Source organism: Thunnus maccoyii, chromosome 11 (genome assembly GCF_910596095.1).
Source record: "Thunnus maccoyii chromosome 11, fThuMac1.1, whole genome shotgun sequence".
In the NCBI taxonomy this organism is placed as follows: Eukaryota; Metazoa; Chordata; class Actinopteri; order Scombriformes; family Scombridae; genus Thunnus; species Thunnus maccoyii.
This window is the reverse complement of record NC_056543.1, coordinates 28,492,308-28,507,660: the sequence shown is the minus strand read 5'-3', so window position 1 is coordinate 28,507,660 and position 15,353 is coordinate 28,492,308. Positions and strand designations below refer to the sequence as shown.

Genomic DNA, 15,353 nt, shown 5'->3' with positions numbered 1-15,353 from the left:
TTCACAGTGCGCTCGGAAAATGCGTCTGTTTTCATTCAATCCAATGAAGCGGATCTTTCAGAGCTGCAAGCTTTTCATAGGACAGCAGTATTGAGTGTGATGCATTGTAGCCCTGCTTATATACATTCAATACTGTCACTACTGGTGACCTAAAGCAGAAAACTTTATTGTACTTGGCTGTGCTTGTGATTTCACAGGTGAAATTTTAACACTGGTTTAATGAGTACATAAACCATTGCTTAGATCACACTCTTTGGCTATTCAACTATGTTTGAAAATCAATTTAGGCCACAATGTTTTTTTAAAATGTGCTTTATAAACCAAATTTAATTGACTTTTTTGAGATACATACATAACATCTGTTATGTGCAAGATGTGTTGCTGTTTTTCTGGTGTGCATTTCCAGAGGATTTTCAAAGAACGTCATTACCTACCATGAAAATGAAAACATTACTTATTTAGCTTAATTGTATTTGAGCGTGAACAACTGTCAGCTGATGTCCTCTGGCTGCTCTCTCAGTCGTTTGTTCTGAGTTCAGCGTGTCGATGTGTGATCCGCTCTGACTTTACATCACCTCAGGCTGGCTGGGGACTAGAAGCATGACTCCTCTGGGCAATAAGGCAGCTGTGTGTGTGTGTGTGTGTGTGTGAGTGAGTGAGTGTGTGTCTATTTTGAAATAATCTGTATTGCTGAAAGATGACTGCGGTTTAACCCTTTGTCCAGTTCATGAAAGCTTTTTTCTTTTGCAGTTTTAACACCTGTTGTCTTTGGGGAGAAAAAATCTTCTGATGCACACAAAGTGAAATGTTTTATTTTTACCCCCAGAGCAGCAAAGGATTGAAATAAATTGAAGAAGAAATGGGTTTAGCTATCATGGCTGAACAGATATTAAAGAGGTGTGGTGAAGATCTCTGTCCTTTAAAAAATGCAGCAGTATCCCCTTATATAATCCTGCTGACAGTGAAACAAAGAGATAGATCACATGCAAGCTTATTCAAACAAAACTGTTACATTTGATTGGCTACTTTAATTTTTCAAATGCTGTTTTACTGTTTGACAAACAACCCACAGAATTTGAAAGTATTTCTTTCCTAATGTGAAACTTACGGCGAGACAGAGAAAACATTTTTTTCATTGGGAAAACACAATTTTGCGCAACATCTACTGAGCACCGGAGGAAATAGACACCACAGCACCGCCCACGCGGTTTGATTGACAGGTGATCTCTGGGCAGAGCGTGCCGAAAAACCACAGAAATAAACGCTGAGCAACACAGATGGAGACAGAATTTAAGAAATGAGGATTGCAGATTAGATCATGCCTCTGTATGTGTGTCTATGCAGCAACCCAGTCATAATTTGTGGGTGCGAGTGTGTGTCTGTGTGTGTGTGATTTGATGCCTAGAATATTGACTATAGTGTTTCTGAGACTCTGCTGTCTCCCCTCTGGTTTGAAATGACCCTCTCTGTTGTAGTATAAAGGAGGGGCGCAGGCTGTTTGGCTCTGGGGAGGTTTTCTCACCCTCAGATTAATCAAGAGCAGACTGAGGCCCTGAGGCGAGGCTGGGGCCGACACCGTCTGACGCCTCCGCTCTGCTGTGAAATAATCCTCAGCCCTCCTGCGAGCGTCACTGCAGTGTGAACTCGGTTTCCGCTTAATGTCGTGTTGCCTTGATAGAGATTCAGCTGAGCTAATTGATGTAATGGAGGAGGTTTATGTATTGTGAACTTGTGGAGAGGACAATTAAAGGCTGAGAGTTCACGTTTTTCACATGCACATGCAGATTTTGATATGTTACTAAACTCGCAAGGGCCGTCATTCACCAAATTCACCTCTTAATCCTTCATAACTACATGCATAACCCTCACAGAAACTGATGCATTACGAACAAAAACAGATTCATACAAATTGAAAATGGGGTGTTTGGTTTTGCCTGCAGTAACAACAACTGGACTTGTAAAATGTTTTCAATTTGGACGATTTCCCTCAATTTTCTCCTTTATTTTCCAAATGTTCTCATAAAGACAGAATCAAGGAAATTACTAACACACTTATTCACAGACGCACACATGCACGCATACAAGCCATATTTACTGCTTTATATATGCAGCATACTGTATATCACTGCGGCAGTTGAGTCAAAAAAAGTTATGGTAATGTTTTTTAGTTTTTGAATAAAAATGAGTGTGATATGAATTCAACTTTCTCCAGAAATCGTTCCACCTGAATGATCGTGATAAGCGTTTACAGACCGCACCGTCACTGCTAAAAATTCTAGTGATATTGGCTGCATTTCACCTTATTTCCCTCCATATTTTCAGATCATCCTCCACTCCATGCACAAGTACCAGCCTCGTGTTCATGTCATCAGGAAGGACTTCAGCAGCGAACTGTCGCCCAACAAGCCAGTGCCCAGCGGGGAGGGAGTCAAGACCTTCAGCTTCCCTGAGACGGTCTTCACTACTGTCACTGCTTACCAGAACCAGCAGGTATGCTATTACATCACAGGATAAGTGCATTTATTTTGGCAGCCAGGAGTTCACATCCTTGCCATTTAAATAATTAAGGAAAATTCAACTAAGCTTTTAAATATTTTGGGCATCTCTTGTTCTTTTTCAAATTTTTTTTGCATTAAATAGTTAAATTGAAAGAACATCTGCTAATTTTATCAATTACTGCAGGTTTTGACATTAAAATATTCCAATTCAGAACTATTTTTATTTCCTTATAACTACAGTTGGCTCGTGTATCGTTCTGATCGAGCTTCACAAATTGACCATTTTTTAAATTTACCAGAAGTGAACCATTTCTAATTTAATTCCTAAAACAAAACATTTTGATCATTGGCCCAGGCAATGCTTTATACTGTAGGATGGTAGACACCCAGTAAAGTTTCCTTACAGACTTGTTAAGGGAAAAAAACAAATAACATTACTACTGTTTATTAAAAAATGTCACAAAAATAGCTGCAAATTTTCTCATATTCTTGCTTGCAGATCACCAGACTAAAGATCGACCGAAACCCGTTTGCCAAGGGGTTCCGGGACTCGGGCAGAAACAGGTATGTTATCACAACATCTGTTTACTCATTGGCAGCCATACAGCCTGTTGGGTGTTTGCCATGCTGCCCCACAAAAAATCCATTCTCTCTTTTTTTTTTTAATATGTTGCCTTTAATATGGAAATAATCCTCTGTAGATAACACTTAGTACCATATGTTGCTCCATATAAAAACAGCTGCTATATCTGCTGCCAAGAGGAACACTTCAGATCTGCAACACAAAGAGAGAGAGGAGAGAGAGAGAGAGTTGTTGGTAGATTGGGACACTTGTACGCCCCACCTTTCTCTCTGTCTCTATCATTGTCTCATTCATCTCCAGAAATGCTCATGAAGTCTCAAAATTCTCAGAATGCAAATGACACTGTTCAAGCATGAAAATGTAGAAGCGAGAAGCAGTCCGATCTTGAATCAGCGTGGTGGAAAGAAAAACTGTTAAGGTCGGCAAAGAGTTTCCCTATTTAACCTCGGTGTTTAGTTGCTTCCAAATGTATTTATGCTTCTGCAACAAGGAGTATGATGATCCTGCTGGAGATCCCTTCAGTGTAGGAATTAATTATAGATCAGTGTCAGATTTCACCTGTTGATTTGTTGTTTACAACAGTGGACAGATGTGTTACAGATGTGTTGTACATTATCAGGCTATTTTGTGCTCTAATTACATAACCGCAGAGTAATTGTCTGTGCATTCTTTCAATTACTGTGCTATAACAGGATGATAGTGGCCAGCGGCAGGTTTGCAGTCAACTTGCTTGATGTTGTTTTCACTGTCAACATTTTGTTTTTTACCAGCATTGGAGACTTATAGGAGAAAACTAACAAATCACAGTTCTTCCACATGGTATCTCCATAGCCACTGTAGTCCCAGCTTGTAGTTACTTCTTTGAGGGTGTGCACCTCAGCCACAGTACGTGCCATTACTATGCTGTAACCCCTCTGATACTCAATTTGTAGTTAGGACCTGCTTTAAACTGACACACATTAAAATGCTGCTGAAACAATGGTATTATGTAACCTAGACGTCTAAAGCACACTTCAGCCTAGACGTCAAGACATCTTTTAACCTGCAAATCACCATATGAATGCTTACTGGACTACACATCATACGATTCAGTGAGTCAGGCATCATCAATCATTATAAGAGTATACCAGGATTTTTTCCAGAGATATGAAAACATCACAAAGACAGGAAGCTACATATACACAGCCCACACAACACACCACACAAACACAGCACGCAGGGAGACACAGAAAAAAAAAAGGGCGTAACGCTATTTTCTGTGACGGTTAAAATGTGTGACACAGACAAAACTCGACCAGTCTGATCCTTCCTCCGCTCTTTCAGCTGTTGCATCAGCTGTGTTGTCATTGTGTGCTGATGTCAGCCAGAGAGAGCGCTCCTATTGGTTGCTGACACTGTAAGAATCATGAATCATTTTACTGATCATCACATAGCATTTGACCAAGCTAATATTATTAAACAAGTTTGACTTGAGGACGCTCCCTCGCCTTCTCTTCTTAACTCGCTCTGCTGCTTCCCTGGAGTTTCCGTCTCACTCTCCTTCTTTCCTTCCTTCCTCCCTCTCTCTGTCCCGTCTCACTTGCTCTCTCAGTCTCTGAATTATCATATATAACATTTGTGGAGGAGGGGAGGAGGGGGTGCACTGAACCACCAGACCCCTCCGCACATGAAAGCAGCCCCCTCATCTGGTCCGCATTTCTTGGCACACAGATATTTGAGACATCTTTTTTCGTTTTTCAAACAATAGACTGTTTGATTTATGAACTGGCATTAGAATTTCATTGCAGAAAAGCTACAGATGAAAAGATAACGGCGAATGAGATATTTGTCCGGGGAAAGAGAAAATGAATTTATCCTCACGTACTGCTCGTGATTCCTTCTCCTCTTCCCTTTTGGGATATATTGTGTTCAGATCAGCCTCAGATCATTTAGAGAAGAGAACTCGGCTTCTGTCACCTTAAAAACGGAGTTGTTCTGAATTTCTCGCTTCATGTCGAGCTGCTTTTTATCTTTGATCAGTCATGAATATTGTTAATGATCTGCAGCTCTGAACCTTGACCTCTGCACTGCTGGATTTGCATTATTTTGGTGATTTAGGAGTTTAATTGCTCACATACCATAAGTGACTACCAAGACTGTCTGCTACACATAAAATGTAGACGACAGATTGTTTTTTAGTTCCTCGTACCGTTTTATTTGTTTTTTTACACCACAGCTGGAATTTGTCATGTTTTCCATATTATCACTTAAATCAGGAGAAACTATTTTGTGGATATAAATGATGATTACATTTGGCACAAATTCTATCTTGGATAATGGGAAGAAGCTCCATATTTTGGCATTAATAATAACAATAACAACAATAATAATAATAATAATTATTATTATAATAATAATAATGATGTATTTACATCACACATTTCATGCAAAAATGCAATGTAACATGCTTTACAGTAAATTAAAAAAACAGATATACAAATTGTGAGCATTAACAACCAAGTATAAAAACGATAAAAATAAGTAACAACAAATATAAAAGACATTTCAAGCAAATAATCAGCAACATAAACCCCCAGACTACTATAATCACTGATATTGATGGAGACTTTTATTAAACCAACAGGTGCAGTTGGTTTAATAAAGGGGAATCTGTTTTGTGATTGGCTCCTAAAGGTGTGGTCACACCAACATTCGCTCTCTTTTCATGTCATACTCCTTTTTTGGTGTCTTTGCAATGCTTCTGCTTTGTTTGCTTCCTTTTTTTCCCCCCGAGTCTATGCTGATTTTGGCAGCGAGGTCTCATAGGATTGAGTACTTGTTTTAATATGTTGTGCTTACTTCAGCTATCCTGTTCAGTTTTGGTGTATGCCAATATAACAAGTCAATCAATTATAAACTCATAGGATCATTGTGTGAAACATGAAGATATGTGAGCAGACAGGAGCCAAGAGCTGTGGCTGAAAGGAGAAATGAATGATGGAGAAAGAATGTCATCTTCGTGACTCAACTCTCACTGAGCTCCATTTATGATCTGCTCTGTGTGCTCCAGCTACTTCGCTTTTTAATCACGCATTAGCTATTTTAAGCCATTTCCTTCATTTTCCTTGAAGTGAGGTAAAAAATAAAATGAAGAAATGTTCCACCCTGTCAGACAGCATCATACTGTATCCTGCTGGTTTTGTTTCATTGAAGTAACACATTAATATAACTACAGTCATTACAAAGAAACACAAAAGATACATATGACGTAACGAAAGAGAGCACATGTTGAAATTCCAACAGAATATGAATTTCCTGTTGCCATAACAACAAATAATACCTGTCATTTACCAGCTGTGATCACTTTGATACCATTTAAGTTTTGGTCAACTTGACCCAACATGGTAAAACATCCCCTTTAACAAAATAGGAAAAACTGTAATATATTGTGTTAAATCTGATTATGAGATTATACCATTTATTTAGATATAGTTTCCACAGCAAAGACTGTAGACCTTTAACTAATTCAATGTAATAAAAAAGATATTTGCAGTTTTAATTTTGTCTTTCTTAGTGATAGGTTTGGTTCTTGAAATAAGCAAATACAGGTTTTCTCTTAGTAGATATCTGGGATATGTGTGTGTGTGACAACCACTGAGTCGACATTTAAGACTTGTTTCTTGTCACCTCGCAGAAACAAAAGAGACTCAACATCCCACAAACAAAAATCAAGACCACTTACATTTCCATTAGAAGTTTAGTTATCTAATGGAAATGTATGAGAAAAAATTAAAGGATCCTATAATAAGATACTTTTTATTTTCTTGAATGCAAACATGGAAGGCACGTACTGCAACTGAAAAAGTTGAAAACAAGAAGATACAAACACAAGAGCAGGTGTGACATTTTTTGTTATTGTTGCTCTGTCACTCGTGTCTTTTAAGCATTACTCATTCTATATTAGTATTGGATATGAGTAACGTTAACAGCCATCCAAAAACACCAGATACAGTATGGTTTGAATTTTAGCAGTAAAGTGACTGCAGTGTGAATGCAGCCTGTTTGCTGTGCAACATGACCAACTAGTTCCACATTCAGAGGAAATTTAAAATTAACAGAATGGGCAAGTCTGCACTGCTAATTCTCAAATTAAGTACCAACTTGTTTTCCTTTTTCAGATTTTTTAGTAGTCTCTTAAAATAGAACTCTCCCAAGCTCTAAGTTGTGGTGTCGTCAGTTGTGTCTGGTGACCGGCCTTTATGGCCCAGCGGAGGGATACAGCTCATTTGTTGGGTTTTGGTCCAGCAGCATGAGTGTATGAATGAGTGCAGTTATGGCGAGGGCCGGCCCGATTAGCGTGGTGCACTAACGAGCTGCCATGGCCAGGGAATTAGTGGCCCTAAAATAACATGGCGAGCAGCGGCGGGCGCTGGTTTCTCTGGGACGGGGCTGAGCGCCGCGTGGGGAAGTAAATCAAGCAGGAAGGAGAACCATGTACAGATTCAAGATGAAACGTCACCCAGATTTATGTGCACAGTAAAAACCTGCCCCTTTTTAATGGCTCCAGTTTCCTCTGAGCAGGACTCCAGTTTCTCCACCCCCCTTCTCTCTCTCTCTCTCTCTCTCTCTTTCTCTCTCTCTCTCTCTCTCTCTCTCTCTCTCTCTCTCTTAGTCTGGCTCATTCACAATCAACCTCTCTCAATACACACAAAAATACACAGCAATACACTTCCTCTCTCTCTGCAGCTGATCTCTGCAATACTGTTTGCTCTTTCTCACTGATATTTTCTCTTTGTGTCACACCAACATCCCTCTTTCTCCTTAAACATTTACACGCACAAACACACACACACACACACACACACACACACACACACACACACACACTGACATGCAATCTTAAGTCATTGTTGAAATTCTTGATATTTTATGACTATTAATATAAAAGTAACTTTTATTTATATAGCCATGAGATTAAGAGGTGTTGAGGAGGGATTCTTGACAGGCAGGTCCACAGCTGAGGGACCCGTTAGTGACAAAACAACTTAGAATCAATTTTAAGACAAATAATATCGATCAGTCTCTGTCCCGCTCCGTCTCTGTTCATGTCATCAGTCTTTTCCCCTTTTTTCTCTCCTGCTGTTTCTGTGTCTGTTGTTTTGCTTTATGTTGAAATAAAACTGGCTCTCTCTGTGTGTCTGTCTGTTTGTCAGGACCGGCCTGGAGGCGATCATGGAGACCTATGCTTTCTGGAGACCTCCTGTGAGGACACTCACGTTTGAAGATTTCACCAATATGCAGAAACAGCAAGGTGTGTAAATGCACATTGTCTCTCTGTGCAGGAGAAAGTGCCACGTCAAACTCCACACATACATTTTCTTCTTGAAAATCCCCCGTCAACCTCAGTCCCCTTAATCTACTTCTAATTCAACTAACAATTTGCTCATTTTTCCTTGAGACTTTATTTGTGGATATAGAGATTTAGAGCAGGATAGTTAAAATGAAAAACATTTTTTAAGTCAGGGGAGACCCTTGGTCTTGAAAGTAGGAATTCATCTCTTTGTGTCCTATATGTATGTCTACATTGTATTATTTTTGAATATTGATGCAAAATTGCAGCTCTATAAGAATTCCACCTAACTGATGATTTAACCTTAAACCTGACAACACTGCTGTTTGACCACATGCCTTCAGGTTTTTACCCACCGGGGGAAAAAAAGGAAAAAACACCAGCAAACAGAAGAAATTATCGCAGATATTCAGGAAGCATTGCTACAGTAATAGCGTTGTTGAAGTGATTTTTAAAGTGCCTTCCTTGCTCACAGTCTGACACCTGACAACAGAAGACTTTTCCGAAACAGAGAACGTGTCAAACAGACACATTAGAGCTCACTGACCCCATCTGATCATCTTTTTCCTCCAAATAAACCACCTCATATAGGAAAATCTTTCTGCTTGAGTTGTAGCACTATCTGCTCTTGACATGCAGGAATGAACGTAAAGTGAAACCCATGATTGGAACATTCACTGATTGGGATCTTTTTCAGTGAACTGGATGATAGAGAGATTAAACTATTCCTCATTTTGCATGCACTGTGAATCAGAGACCACTTTGAGAACCACTGTGGTATTAATGCACTTTTGTAACACTTTGCACTAAGATCACTGTTTTGTGCTGACGAGTTGATGCATTCTTAATTTATGGTAATTCTTTTAAGTTATTACATCTCTTTGTGTCAGTCCTTAAATTTTATTTAAATCTGTTTAATTTTTGTTGCAGAAAAAAAAAACATAATCCAGTTTCCTGCTAACTAAGAAAGTTACTCTCAAAAAGGACTGATTTTACATCATAAATAGAGACTTTTTTAAGTTAATTAACGATTTTAAGCAATCCATTACTGTATAATGGACTTTCTCAAACACTGAGTATAATGTACAGTGGTAATTACATGACCTTGGTGCATGTGCTGTCCCAACCTGAACTCTCTTGCTGCATACTTTCCCTGCATATATCACCACACACTGCATCAGCTATGGTTGTCCTTCATTTGAGCTTGGCCATATGCTACTCCTGGCAGGTCCGCTTGTGTCTGTTGAACTTTTCACATCACGCGCAGCCCTTGAAAATAAAATCGTTAAACAATCCCTGTGGCTCTTGGACGGCTTCACGACACGAGTTAGCGTCAGTCGGGCCACCTCCCTTTGTCTCTGCTCCAGCATCGGCACAAGATCTTAGTCATGGCTCATATCAAGGGCCTTGCCGCTTTAAAGCAACTCGGTTTCCTCAGTGACCCTATCTCGGTTACCTCTGGAGGTCAGCATGACGTGATGCTCCGTATTTTGTCTGAGCAGGCGGACATGTGTTTGTTATCATTAAACTCCTCCAAAGTGATTAGGATTTAATTAAAGTCCTTGCGCCGCCAATGAACCCTGTGTCACCCTGAGAGGACATTGTGTATGTGTGCTGTGTGTAGTGACTATATATATGTGTGTGTATGTGTGTGTGTAGCTTTGCCCTTATGGCACCAGACACCCCTTTTCCCTTCAAGTAATCAACTATTCCCCCTCGGCACTGAAGCACCTCGAGCCCTTCTAACCAAAGGAAAACATGACATCACCAAACTATAGTCCTCTCCTCTCTTCTCTACCTTGCTTTCTCTCTCTCTCTCTCTCTCTCTCTCTCTCTCCTCTTTTTCTTTATTTCTGCAAGCCCCCCCCTCATCTCCTCAAGCAGAGCGCTGTAGCGATATTATCGAAGGCATATGGTGCAAAATCAGAACCCCAGCCAAGCGAGTCCTGGATTATTTAGTTATGCCTCCTCCTCATTCTGGTTTCAAACTGAATTTCTCCAGCAGCAAGATGAACCCTGGCCAAATTCTCATTAATAGAGAAATATGCGATTGATATCCCACAGCTATCATTTCACTCTGAAAGGCTTGACTTAGCGGACACAGTTTGTGCCAACAGCATTTATTTTTTTGTCATATCTATATTTCTCTTTCCCCTCTTCATCTGAATCATTGCAGTACATGTCTAAACTCAGAGCTTGTGGTTTTTTATTGAGGGAAGGACTGGGGCAGCTCTGTTGACCAGACATGGTCATATTTTACTATATGGTTCATGATCTCGTATTCCAGCGCAGTTTCAAAGGGTGCAATTAGTCTGAGGGTAAGAGTCTGAAGAAGACCAAAGAGATCAAAGCGGTAGTATATCAAATTTGGTGACAGGTGAATTCATAATTTTGCTACTACTTACTTTATTAGTATGACTCAGTGCATGTGGACCATTGGGAAATGCTCCCACAGGTCAACTACGGCGTTCTGCTTCCTTCTGGACAGTGTATGTTCAAGGTAACACATGCTAATGGTAAAAAAGAAAAAAAAAAGACACTTTACATAGAGAGGAAAATTCAATGTTTCAACCACTTGTGGCAGACTCCTGTTTCTCCTGCACTGCCACAGGTTATAGAGGATGTGGAGGTCTGGCACTGAGAAATTAATACTAATAGTTCCCCACAGGAAAATATTCTGTTTCCTCCACAGAGAGGTCAGAGGTCAGAGGTGGGCATTCAGGGATTCATGTCACTTTCCCATCATATCAAATTTTAGAAAAAAATAAAAAACAATTATAGTGTGGGAAAATCATGGCAAACCACTTTCCTTAGCAGTATGAGGGGAAAGAAATTGAAGAACATATCACGTCCAACAGTGTATTCACTATAAAGCATCCAGCTTGTACAGTTTAGTGTATGAACTTTCTATGAACATTTGAATGCTTACGATTTTTTAAATGAGATGTCCACTCACTTACCTGCTTCTTCCATTATGACCTGAGCAACACTGCCTTGCTCATCACTGCTTAAGCAAAGAAGAATCTTTATAGTTTAAGGACTTGGATTCGTAATTTTACATGTAAATAACCATTTTGCCATTATTAATTGTGTTACCTTGAACAGGTGCTGCACATGAACAATACCACATATTGTGCTTTTCTTGACTTATCTGTGTCTCAGCCACTATTGGATGAGTCACCCCAGCAACACCTCAACTGATTGCATAAATAATCAAACTTCAGCGCATTCATTAATTTGATTTTAAAGGTTTTAGTTTCAGAGAACATCTTCTCTCTCGACCAAGATGGTAAGAAGATGAAAGCAGCTGTCAAATGGCACTCTATTTCACTGTCCTTGTTTGTGTGTTTTCCAGGTGGAAGCACAGGTACTTCTCCCACAACCTCCAGCACAGGGACCCCGTCCCCCTCTGGTGCGGCACACCTCCTGTCCCCTTCCTGCTCCCCTCCAACCTTCCACCTGGCCCCCAACACTTTTAATGTAGGCTGCAGGGAGAGCCAGCTCTGCAACCTGGGGCTGTCTGAGTACCCAGCTTGTGCTCGTAGCAACATGGCGGCCCTGCAGGGCTACGGCGGCCTGGCCGACAGTTCCTACGGACGCCTCCAGGCTGCAGGGGGTGCTGTGGCCTCTGCTCAGCCCTCTGAATCCTTCCTGCCACAGAGGACTTCATCCTTGATTGCTGCTGGCATGCAGGGCGGCGCGCATGCCTCCCTGACCAGCGGTGGCGGCGGCGGCAGCGGCACCGGAGGCAAGATGGATGCCTACAGCGGTCAACTGGGCTCCTTCCCGGCCTCGCAGCTTCAGTACGTGATGCAGGCGGGAGGTAGCTCCAGCTCTGCCTCATCCTCTTCATCCGGATCCTCACCTTCCTCTGCTCACATGTTCAGCGGGAGCCACCACCACGTACAGCAGGGCTCCTATAATGCTTTCTCCCTGCACAACCCTTACAACCTGTACGGATACAACTTCCCCACCTCTCCTCGCTTGGCCGCCAGCCCCGAGAAGCCCCAGGGAGGGTTGCTCTGCTCCTCCTCTCCTGCCGGGGCTTTTGCTGAACGCCAGTATCTGTCCAATGGAGGCATGGACACTATGCACATGATTGGCAACACCACCAGCGGTCAGCAGGGCAGCAGCTCCTGTGATGGCCGTCAGTATGGTTCCACCTCTCAGATGTCAATGCACATGGTGTAGAAACAGGGACCGACCCTCACAGTTCTCCATGTCCAAAGTCTTTCAGCTGAAAAGCAAATCTATAATCTATGAACCCGGTGTGAAGACAACAATGTTTTATGGTGTTGATGTTGAACCGGAGTTTTTACATGAAGTGTTAAAGAACTGAGGTACAAAACAAACCTTTCAGAAAAGGATATCATCTCATGTTTTAGTTTTTGAAGACACTCCTCCACTTAAAAAGCATTATAGAAGGAGTCAAAACTATTATTTAATTTTCTTTTATTAATAAAGAGAAAAATTGGGACAGCAACCTGTTTCTCTAACTGACTCTGAGAAGAAAAACCCCAAAACAAACTCAGATGAGTGTAAGAAGGTTAAGGAGCCCACATGCTCTGGTTCAGAAGGGCTTATCAACCTGAGAATCTGTAATGGTGCAATAGTAGCAACAGCCCTCTTTGAGTGACTCATTCTTGATTTTTCGGGACTCAAAGGCCATCCGGACATGACATCACCAAAGAACCAAAGAATCTTCACTTTGAGCCAGAAGTTTTTACTTCACAAAGCACTTGTGCCTTGTCATTTTAGAAATGTCAGGGGGTCAGTGGTTCGCCATCAGGGTCTGAAGTTTTGGTTGGAATGAAAGGGACAACTGGACAAGATCACAGAGTGACTCACTGCTCCACATACATGCAGGAGATGAAGTATCTGGACGCTGTGGTGGTTGGTTGATGTGTCAAACAGGGTGAACACAATGCATGGACGCAGTAAGCCAAATAACTGGAGGTCAGGTTAACTGAGAAACTCTGTCTTCATCCTGAAAACTGGTTCAGGAAACCACCACACAACTGTCATCATCATCCGTTTTCCTCATAGACTGGAATGGCTTCACTATTTTTGAGTGGATTATGTTTTTAAGCATATATATATAAGATGGAGAATGCAATCAATAACATAAGCTTAAAAGTTGTTGTGTGAAAAGTTATAAAAGAAGCAATAGCAAAACAGAGTAATTAAAGTAAGTTTTGGTGTGTTGTAGAGATGTGTATTTAAGTGCTGAGCAATATAACAATTTTACAGGCCAATCTGTTATAAAAATGTGTGAAAAAAGGGAAATAGCAAAATAATTTTTGGAGGCATTTAAAAAAATGTAAATACAGGTGCCAAGCACATAAAAAGCTCAATAAACGTTTTAATTCATGTACATGGTTTTGATTTTTTTCTCTTTGTTAGAAGGTGATTTTAATAAACTTGATATTAAAGAGCAATTATTCTAGAAATGGAGAAGAACATGCTATGTTTTCCAACTCAAATCACCAGGAAAATATGTTTTTATTGGTGATGTGCCATGGAAAAATTATCCCCAAAACACTAGGAAACAGGAGTTGCACACACAAAATAATTTGCAGCACATGTACAAAACAGATTATGGTGTTTACAGAAGGTAATCAACAAAATAGTGATGCTTTCACACACTTGATGGTCTACACTACACAGCTATTTACTGATTAATTTATTTATTGACAAATGATATGGCCTTTTGGAGTAGAGTTTGAGATTATAACTGGGAGTTGAGTCAGTCACATCCTCTAGGCTACAATAACTACGAGTGACATGATTATTAATCACACAAGAGAGTGTTCTCTGCATATAAAACACACACATCTGCTCTCCTCCACATCACAGGCACGGGCTTCAAACGCTGACGCAATGCATCGATCATAAACCAAACTGGAAGAAAAAGACCCAAAAAAAGACAAATTTTCTCCCTGCTGGTTCTGTTTATTACGAGAATGAAGAATAAAGCTTTTGTGCCAACTGCACTCAGCTGCATTGCTGTTGTGCTTGATGCACGTAAATATGGCACCTGTTTAAAGAGCCAGAGAAATCCCCTTGTAATCATTCGAACCTCCAAGACAGGGAAAACATGCAGCATTTAGGATAATTCCTGCTCCAGCTTTGTGGTTCCCCTCTTGTTACACAGGCACAGACTCCAGGGATTTAGCCGGGGCCAATCAGCATCCATTACACGGATGTCTTCAGAACGGCTCTCCCCAATCACTTCCTATCAAGTGTATGGCTCCAGCCATGAAATATCATATCTGAACCATCATCAGAAAATGAAGGGGGTGCAGGACCGTGGAGACAGCGACCCAGTATTGGAAACACCTGTTTTTCCAAGCATGACTTCAAATAATGAGCCGGGTGATGTACTGGAGAGAAGCGCATGATTTCATAATTTGGCTCCTCTCCATCTATCTGGACATTATTTCCAATAATTATTCACGTTATTTGTCTGATATATATAAACCCCCCCCATGCTCCCACCCGACTTCACCGCAAATTTACCTCAGGGTCTGTTAAATTAGGAGATGTATTTGTAAAGAGGAGCAGTGCACATGGGTCTACAGAGCTGCGGTATGACATAATGCACAGGTCTGTTTTTATACTGTAAAATATCCATCAGGTCTTTAAGTGGAAAAGAATGGCCAGGCTTGAGTAACAGCCACTCTCAGCCTTTCATCGTGCCGTCTTTCATTAGAAACAAAATATGCAAACGATCTCATTGATTGATTAATGGCAGAGTGCAGCCAGCTTGCCATAAAACATGAAACTGCAACAATTGTAGATACAGAACCGGGTATTTTAATGAGGTCCTCTGACAGAGATGAGAGGGATCTGGTGCCTAATCTGCTGCTTTGAGCCCATTTTGAGTGACAGCACGCTGACTGGAGGGTATCCCATAATCCCCACCGTTGCAGCCATTGATCTT

General features: G+C 40.9%; 1 protein-coding gene across 2 annotated transcripts in view; it reads left to right on the top strand.

Moving 5' to 3' along the window:
• The window catches only part of tbx15 (T-box transcription factor 15), a 44,203-nt gene extending 30,423 nt beyond the window's left edge, over nt 1-13,780 (top strand). For both annotated transcript variants that reach the window (XM_042426582.1, XM_042426581.1), the window contains exons 5-8: nt 2,323-2,490; nt 2,998-3,062; nt 8,274-8,371; nt 11,766-13,780. In XM_042426582.1, the coding sequence (XP_042282516.1) occupies nt 2,323-2,490; nt 2,998-3,062; nt 8,274-8,371; nt 11,766-12,601 (1,167 nt within the window). In that variant the 3' untranslated portion in view covers nt 12,602-13,780. The remainder of the gene's footprint in view (nt 1-2,322; nt 2,491-2,997; nt 3,063-8,273; nt 8,372-11,765) is intronic.
• The last annotated feature ends 1,573 nt before the right edge of the window (nt 13,781-15,353 follow it).